General features: G+C 43.5%; 1 protein-coding gene across 4 annotated transcripts in view; it reads right to left on the bottom strand.

The window, feature by feature from the left end:
- Nucleotides 1-422: 422 nt before the first annotated feature.
- Nucleotides 423-9,441, bottom strand: part of LOC137357047 (AP2-associated protein kinase 1-like) — a 100,639-nt gene continuing 91,620 nt past the window's right edge. For all 4 annotated transcript variants that reach the window (XM_068023007.1, XM_068023009.1, XM_068023011.1 and 1 more), the window contains one exon: nt 423-8,012. In XM_068023007.1, the coding sequence (XP_067879108.1) occupies nt 6,925-8,012 (1,088 nt within the window). In that variant the 3' untranslated portion in view covers nt 423-6,924. The remainder of the gene's footprint in view (nt 8,013-9,441) is intronic.

Here is a 9,441-nt window from a genome sequence, read left to right as displayed (position 1 = left end):
CCTTTGCGAGATGCTGAGATTTCCCAGACCATTAGAACAAATCAGCAACTGGTACAGTGAGATGTACCTGCAACCATGAGGAGGGGAAACAAGGTAGCTCAGTTGGCTCCATGGCTCGCGTATGGTTCAGAACAACATCAACAGCATTGGGTTAATTCTTTTTCTTGTCTGACGAAGGCATCGGGAAACCACCTCATTACACCAACTTCGTTCGTCATGCCCATCTCGACTGGGTGGGAAAAGAACAAGAGGACCTGCCCTTGGGGAGACCACCTCCACGGCATGGCACAACATTTAGACATTTATACGAAGCCAATAAGAATGCCAAATTTTGGGAAGTTCCAATTCCACCATGGGACAGTTCAGATGAGGATGGTGTTTTAATTGATCAGTAGCAAAGAAAGAAAAAACAAGATCAACACTTAAACTAAATTAAGTAGGGGAAAGTACAGGTGCTTTATTGTAAAAGTTTCCAGGTTACACACGGGAAACAACCCACATGCATTTGTACAGTACTTCCTCACCTCTCACAAAACATCCCCAAGTGTATCTCATACAATTACTTTGAACTGCAATCACATTTCCACACCGGAAGATCCCACAGCCAGTTAATCATTTTGGTGTTTGCGGTGGGTGGGGAAAACTGAAGGTGCAATGTTAACCACAACACCCTGCTCTTGAAATTTTCTCAAGGAAGTTTTGATCCATGCCTCAGCCAAAGAAAGGAGCACCCTCCACCTTAGTTCAACATCTCAGCGAAGGCATGGAAATAGGCAGCACTCCCTCATTACTGCATTCGTCTGGCAAATGAGATGATTTGCTCATGTCCTGGAACGAGATGTCAAAGCACAATCTTCTGATTTAAAGGCAGTCGTGATATCAAATGAGCTAAGCTAGCTATCGTCATGCATAAAATAGCAGTCAGGATACGCATTTGTACAAGACTCTCAGACTAGACATATGTTCATTTTAGCAGCCATTGAAAGGAATACTTTTCCACTGCAAACAGCTAAGTAAAACGCCACGCGTTATTCTCAGCAAGACCAATTAAATACCGAGAATTAATTTTATCATTCCTTCATGAGAAGCTAAATGTACAGTACTATTGATCAAAATGAAATACAGTGGAAAGAATTCAATCACCTCTTTCAGAAGCACACTAACAACCATGACAAAAAAATATATACATTTAAAACCCAGTTCAGATACAGAAATACAAAAATGATATTCAGCTTTTAGACTCCAACCAGGGTTTTCTTTGGGTAACTTCGCCAATGCATGATTGCTCGGTAGATGACATTAACGGAATCCATTGTCGAACAGCATTCGGGTCATCCGTCAGGAAGCATGAAAAGTGAAAAGGAAAATGTCTTTACCCGACAACCTGTCATCAGGATATAAGAATCAAAACGAACAAAAATCTGACTTGTTTCACCACTGCACACCATCCTGTCATAATTAGTTATCACAAATTATCCACCCCAATTCTTCTCTCCTGTATTCATTTTTTCATTATTGTTAGGCACTACTTGGTATTGTATGGAGACATATCGATGAGATGGTCTCCCCGCTCAGTCGACGCTGAATTTGCTACTTGGGGCTTTGGCAGTGACTGTGGAGCTAAGGTTGCCCTCAGATGGGAAAAGCCAGGCTTTCTGCTCTTGTTCCGCCGTCCCCAGTGACACCTTGTGGAAAGCTTGGAATTGAGCTCAGGTGACAATGGTGTTTGGAGGTGGTGGTATCTGTGACTTCAGACCCCGCTGAACGTCCCACCGCTCACATCGGTCAAAAAGCTGCCAATACCCACCAAATCATTCCCTCAGGCACAGCTTGGGATCAGGAAGTGGGAGCTGAACAAGAAGTGTAAACAATACTTGGTTCTTGTCGCGAAAGCACTGCAAGTCTATTGCAATAAAATACAACGCCTTCATGATGCACCTGCAGGGTCAGTAAAAAATGCACTGAGAATGGAGATGGTAATGGAAACTCCCTGCTGCCAGTGTAAATAATGGGCTTTTCAAAAAATGAATCCATAGAGCTAAGAAACCATGAGCTCACATTAAACCATGGGGGAAAAAATGCTTGGTTTCTTTCACTGTTGTCACAAGAGAATGCAGTCCATGAATGGAATCAATTTGAAGTTTTGCTCACAGCAATTACTTCATCATCCTATCTTTTTGCACATATCACCAACATTTAACATGGACCCCTCAAAATTACCCAAATGTTTAATACATTCACACTAAATTCACTTGTCAACTAAATTGGATGCTTGACTTGCTTCCAAATGGATTAAACAGCTCCAGAAAAATAGAAGAATGTTATATGAATGCTTAACAGTCTGTGCGATAATAATCCAGCATAATTTCCAGGGTATAGTCTGGTTAACAGTGAGGTAATTGATGTGGGGAGGAAAGCTGGTGTCTCAGAAGTGGGGGAAGAATACAAGAGGACAATCTTCCTGGAAACTTGGAACCGAATTAAGCAATGCCAGAATTTTGGAGCATGTTTTAGGGTGTGGGAGGATCTCACATTTTTTCATGGTTATGTACCTATTGGTTTAAACAGATCAGCCAGACAAAGAGAGCATTCAGTAAATTTCTTTTTTTTTCCCCCCACAGTTCGTTCTTCAATTTCAGCAGTTCTCAGTTATGATTATACTACAAAGAGTCAATTCCAAGCTGCCAATAACACTGCACTTGCTCTGGTCAAAGCTTTCCAAAGAGATTTCATCAGAATGAGGACAACCCAATCCGATCATTTCTCCCTTTGAGAAAGTGTATTTTTTAAAATGAGCCTTCAACAAGCAGAGCAAGACAGTGCTTCTCAATGCTACCTCCTGCAGATAAAAGCAAGGCTCCTTCCCACACTTATCAGCAAACTAGCTCACTGAACCTATTAGAAAAATGGAGCAAGGCTCCATTATGTACCTGCATTTAAAATTTTGGGCAGCATTTGTGCCACATTCCTACCAACGGCCATCACCAGAACAGGTTGTTTATACAAGGTCTAGCTAAGCATTCAAAATTCATGAAACTGTCCACTGAAAATACAACAGGCAAACAGAGGAGTTTTTGGATTTACAGAGTAATAACATTTCATACATCTAAAAAATATAGACTTGACTTCACTATTTTTGTCTTAGCTCTGTTTGCAATTTTTTTCCCTGCATAACAGAACACGTTTGTTGAAAGGTTTCTGTGAACAGACTTAAAGCAAACCAATAATGGGGAAATGTGCCACGAGTGGGACACACAGAACTCACTGTAAATGCAAAGTGTTTTAGTGCAACATTTGCTCGAAGCTCTGGAGTCTTGGACCTTCAGGCAAATACAATTCGAGCTTCCACAAAACACAAATATTTTTTCAGTTTCATTAAAATTGAAAAATGTGGAACAAACTGCTAAAAGCAACACAGAAACAAAAAAAGCTTATTCTCAGAATAAACATACTGTGCTGGATAGTAGCATGATGGTCAGTGTTATAAAGTGGGTCTGTACATGGACTGAAAGCCCGACTTGTCCCTCCTATCTGCTTCTTCTGCTTTTCGCTGCTGATAAGCAGCCTGTGAGAAGTTTGTGACTTCTTGCGAGGCAGTGTCTGTGCCGACTGATAACCAGTTACGATAAATTAAAAAAGAGGAAACTGCAAATGTTGGGAAGACACAGCAGAGGAGTCAGTTATCTGTAAATAGTGAAGAGGTTGAGACACTTTTGGTGTGTAGCCTCTATTTGATCAATGGAGGCACACATTGTAAACTTCAGAACTTGTGTCTTCTCCATCATAGTAAGCTGCAATAAAAACAGAAAAGGCAGGGAAAAAAAACCCCCCATTAGGTCTGTCAGCATCGGGAGGGCACAGAGAAACAGGAGCAGGCCGTGCAAGATCTAAAAGGGTTTAAATTATTCGGACAGGCTGCATTGATGAGGCTTGCAAACTATGGAGTCTCGCAGATCAAGGTGTGATCAAATGGAGATTATTAAAATAGGAGTTAATGGGGTAGATTGAGAGAAACTATTGCCTTTGGTGGGACAGTCCAGCATAAAGGGCATAACTTGAAATTTAGAACTCGGGCATTCAAGGGTGATGTCATAAAGCACTTCCTCACCTAAATATAAGGAATGGAAATCTGGAAAACTCTCAAGAAAGATGCTGAGTCTGGGGGTCAATTTCTGATCGTTAAATAACAAAAATCTATCTAAGGCAGGTAGTTTAAGTGAAGACACAGATCAGCTATCAGTGAAATGTCAGAACAAGCTCGAAGGGCTGAATGGCCTGGTCATGTCGCAATGTTCCTTACAGATGCTGACTTAGCTACTGGGCATTACCAGCATTTACTGTTTGTTTTGATTTTTCTTACTTCACTGCTTACTGGTGTTCTGCTTTCACATTTTGTGACCGTTCAGGTTTTTTCAGGAAAACATTGGATGATTTTCTTGCTCATCGTTTGCCAAAAGGCTGCAGTTCTCTTGTAATAAGTTGAAGGCCATTTTATCGTATTCCAACAAAACCCAGACAAGGCCTCATTCATCAAATGAAAGCAGAAATTTATGATCAGAGGAGTTCCACACAAGGTGCCTGTCCTTCAGGTACCAGTTGAAGAGGGCTAGGTGGGGAGAAGTGAGACACTGGTCATTGACACTTCACTCTCAACATAAGAACTGTGACAATTCAACAGAAACACAATTTTCATCTCAACACAGGGATGAGTGCTAACATTCCATAGAATTTCCTCAAGACGCCAAGTCCAAGTTATCCTGTGTGATACGGAACACATGGGACACAGTTTTCCTCACTGGTTGAGTGTTTAGCAACTTGCAATTACCTTCACCTTTCTTTCTTGCCCGGTTTAACTTCAAAGTTTGCACAGTGACATTTTCGTTTGTCAACCCTGGTGGAATTAAAGCCCTCTTCAGCCAGCCTCACCACCACCAGGCTTGAAAGGCAGCTGCATTACCGATCCACTTGACTGCGAAAAGGCCTCTCCTCCCACCGACAGAGAGAGCTGTGACTTTTGACATGGAAATCACTCCACATTTACTGGACTGATGATTGGTGATCTAAGTTTTGTGGGATTTTTAAACCAATATGACAATTCAACAGCTTCTTGAAAATGACTGCACAGATTTCATAGTCCTGATTTTATGAAAGTGAGGAGCACCTGGCTAATCGTAGCCATCTCCAGTGCCTGGAGAAAGCAAGCCAAAGAGAAATCAAGAAACTTGTACTTTTTTTTTTAAAAACCAGGATCTTCAGGACTTGGAACATTAACAAATTAATTGAATTCTCGATGACTGATTTTAACAATTTGGGAATGCAAAGTATGAATGTGCTCTCAGCTTACTTGGCAAATTCTTTTAGCAGCATTGGAACAATTATTACCAATTCACTATGGCGCTGTCTTCAGAATTTCTTTTGCAGCATTTGAAAAAAGTCATTTTTCCAGGTCAATGGGCATGCATGCCTCACTCACTCCCTCCTGTTTTCGAACCGGCCTAGAATGTGCATGTTTTTCTCGGCTTCTATGAACACGTTCAGCCCCTTCTCCTGTCAGTCTCAACGCATTTCAAGACCCAACTTGGTAAGTATCACTTCTCCAGAACCAGTGTCCAGGTACAAGCTGTTGGCTTTGGTTGCAAGGCAGGATGGTTTGACTTGCACCAGACTTCAGGAAGCCCTGCAAAATAACCTCGAATGGAAACTCGATCCAACTTTCAAACGTAGGTTCATGACTGTGATTGGTTTGCAATTCAAAATGTTTTTGCCTCGAGTATTGTTCACTGAAAATTTAAACGGAGTGGTCACGTACTATATCCGCTAAAATCAATTTTCTCAACACATACCTATTCTGGTAAATCTTGGTCATCTTAACTGTCATAAAAACTTATGGTGCAAATGAATTAATTCAGACCTCCTCAGTGTAATTTTTGTTTAATTTAAGCATCAGAGCTTCAGTCGAGTCACTCAGATGAAGGCATCAGCTGACTTTTAGTCACACTCCGGGCTGCGTTAGCCTCAACAGCATTCTCTGAAACCATGGGGTAAGCACTATGATTGCACCACTTTGATCTTGTGTTCACTGTGCAATACAACAGGGTCACACTGCACACAGTGTCACTCGAAAGCACACTCCACACTTTTGGAGGTAAGCACCGTCAGAACAGCAGCAGGATTGTATCACTATGAATGTCCAGAAGCTTGCAGTATCCCAATTCAATGCATTCTCTGAAAATAAACCAGTGTCGTTTCAAAGGCACTGTTAAATAGCATTTTTCCTTCAATTTACAATTAGGCAGTTTCATAAAATTTGGTTGCATGGTTGTGTTTTATATTTACACAATGTAGTTTTTTAAAAAAAAAATCACATCCATAAGGAGGCAATCAATAGAATTATTGAATACTGTGCAATGTGAAACACTTTTCTGGTGGATTTTTGGTCACCCCAGTATCTAACTTTCACAACCAGTTTGAGGCGAGGTCCAGTGCAGAATGGAACTTGAGGTTGGTCTCAGCACAGGCCTCTGTTGAAAAGCCTGGGAGATGTCCAGCTCAACTGCAAGGGTGACACATCACATCCTCTTCCCTTCCATTGCATTTGTGGGCCCAGACAAGACTGAGCCATGCGTCTGTGGATTCCCTCATACATATCATCTGGAATTGGCTTGCAACTCAACAATCCTTGGCAGCCTTGGCCAGGTTGAGAAGGTGGCCATTCTGTCAGACTGGGCCTCATTCAGACCTGAATGCCCGAGAGAAATACAAGGTTATTTGCACAATACCATGGCCTGAGATTTGACAATTTAACAGGTTTGATACAATCCTGTTGAGCTGGCGAGGAAAAAGGTGTATTGTCCTTAACCGGCCGTGTCTTAAAGTGAGATACTGCAATTTGTACCGATGCTTCCCCCAAGTCCCGGCCACACTTTAAGGTTTCTGATTCCGGGATTTTGTGGGAAAGGGAGCTGCAGCAAATGGGTCAGCTCCATGCACTTGCAAAGTCCTCACGTGCAGAGAGGCAGGGCTGTCGGCTCCTCGCACTCCCTGCATTTTATCTGGAGTGACTTTGGGGGCAGTGGGTGGCTGATTCTGCCGCTCCTCCTCTTTGTAGTGACGGGAATATTTGGATAATGCCTGAGGGCGGAACGGCTGAGGGCTCACAACCGCCAGCAGCGCTTCCTGAGCTAGCAAAGGGCCGGGAGCATGCATTTGGTGGTTTTCAAGGTCACTGGAATTTTTCAAGGGGTCTGTTTCTCGGTTAGACGCCGTGTCATTGGACCCTTGGTGGCTGGTGGCTTTGAAAGCTGCTGTAACAAGTTGGACTCCCCCAGACGATCCCACACATGGGTCTTGAAAAGCAGGGAACCTATTCTGACCAATCTGACGGGTGTCCTGGGCAATGCCCGCAAACTGTGGCTGCTCAGTCATTTCTTCATTGGCTTTGGTGACGAGTGAGTACGAAACTGTCTCATCTAAAGTTGCTAGCGTTTTCTTTTTAGAAAACGGTGCCCTTGTGAAGACATCCATTTCCTCGGTTTGATGTCTAGTCGCACTGATTTTTGCTTTAAAAGGAGCCTTGGTAAAAACATCGGCAGCACCCTGCACAGTTTCAGTGCTCCTCACATTCCAGAAGGGTGCGGCGGAAAAGACATCCGCCTCCGTATTGGTTTCTTCATTTGTTTCTGCATGGACCTTGGCCGGAGGTTCCAGCAAGTTGGCCTGTCCTTCCACTGCTTCTGCCAGACGACACACTGAATTCTGGGCTTTTGCGACATCCTCATCCTCTTCCGAATCCATCAGGAGAGGTCTGTGACCACTGCTGTCCAAGAGGTCGCTGCCATCTTCGATGCAATCTTCGTCACTGCTGTGCACAGAGCTGGAGCTGCAAGGACGGACTTGGCCAGGCCAGTTGATGGTCAAGGCATCAGGCTCCTTAGATCCGCCAGTCTCAGGGCCAGCAGGTGTACTCGGCAGGAATTGCTCCACGGGATAGCCAGCTGCATCTGTTGGGAAACCTGGAACACAACAAGAGCTGGGTTAGTTCTCTCTGGCAGCAGTGCTGCGCCCCCTGAACACAATCAGATCAGTATTGATTCAATAGAGGAGTGCTTATAGAGAAAAGCATGAAAAAAGTCTGATTTCCCAAAGACTGCAGAGCCTGGCTGTAGCAAACTGGCTGCTGTCAGTACACCACCAAGCACATCGGACCCAGTGAGTCCTTCGCATAATCCAGTGAAATGCCCTCCACAGGAAGTTGTTCAGGAGATACAGAAACCGTGGTTAATAATCACTGCTATAACAGTACTTTAACGGAGAAGTGAGAAGTTGGTCTGTGCTGGAGTTTCTTCATATGCACTGTGGTTCAAATAATCATGAAAGCCAACTGGAGAAAGGGCATTGAAAATTCTTTCGACTTGGGCACCCAAAGGTTACTTCAGTACATACAATACCCTCACTGATTTGTGGGTAGACAGAGAGAGAGACAGACAGACAGACAAAGGGAGCAAGCAAGACAGCCAAAGGCTGGACTGCATTTGAAGGAAGCAGCACACGGTGGGTTTCTGAAGACTACAATAGTATACTGCACTCTACTTTGGCAGTTTGGTGTTTCTCCTTTACCCCTGCTACATCAGCTGTTCCCACCTCAAATCAGTTTTTAAAAGGCTCTGAAAAAACCCTTCCCATGAAGCTTTATCTGCATACGCAGCTCTGCCCTTTTCCACTTCTGCACTGCACCCACCCGGAAACACTGGGCAACGTCTCAGTGCTGCAGCAGTGTTCCATCAAGTTCTTCAAACAGGAAGCCACCTGCACTTGCACCTTGAAACACTTGCCAGCCCATGTCTCTTCCTTGCTTTATTAAGTATGCAGAACAATATCGAAGGGGAAGCACTCAGGAAACTTCTGATCCCAGGGACAGTAACTGAGAAGCACAGCCCAGCCCTAATCAGAAACTGGGATTTCAGGGCTACATAGACACCATGTATAGTACCGAGAAGAAGTTTCTCAGCAACCTCACTCAGTTGAAGAGCGTGTGTCAAGTGCAAAAGGTGCAGGACTGATCAGATGCAATGATTCCAGGAACTCCCGAGCTAATTAAAAAGTGATCATCAACCATTTTGCAAACAAAATGTTTTTACATGGATTCTTGGGTCATTGAGTGGCCAGGAAAACCCCAGAAGGGATTCTAAAGCTAATCAAAGACCAGAGAAGCTTCAAGTTCCATTGAACAATAAGAGAGGCCCTGAATGGGGATCCTGGACCCATTGAATGAGCAGTGAGATCCTAGTTTTCGATGTGCTTCGTGCCAAAACTCACCCACACTCTTCCAGAAAACTGTTGTGCAGTCTTTAAGAGTCGAAAGGCCACAATTAATCAGCAGAAGAGGGCTTAAGTACTTGGAATACTAAATAAATCTATCGAATAATTGTGGTCTTTCACCAA

This window comes from Heterodontus francisci, chromosome 47 (genome assembly GCF_036365525.1).
Source record: "Heterodontus francisci isolate sHetFra1 chromosome 47, sHetFra1.hap1, whole genome shotgun sequence".
Lineage (NCBI taxonomy): Eukaryota > Metazoa > Chordata > Chondrichthyes > Heterodontiformes > Heterodontidae > Heterodontus > Heterodontus francisci.
Note: the sequence above shows the minus strand (reverse complement) of the source record. Positions and strands in the feature narration are given on the sequence as shown.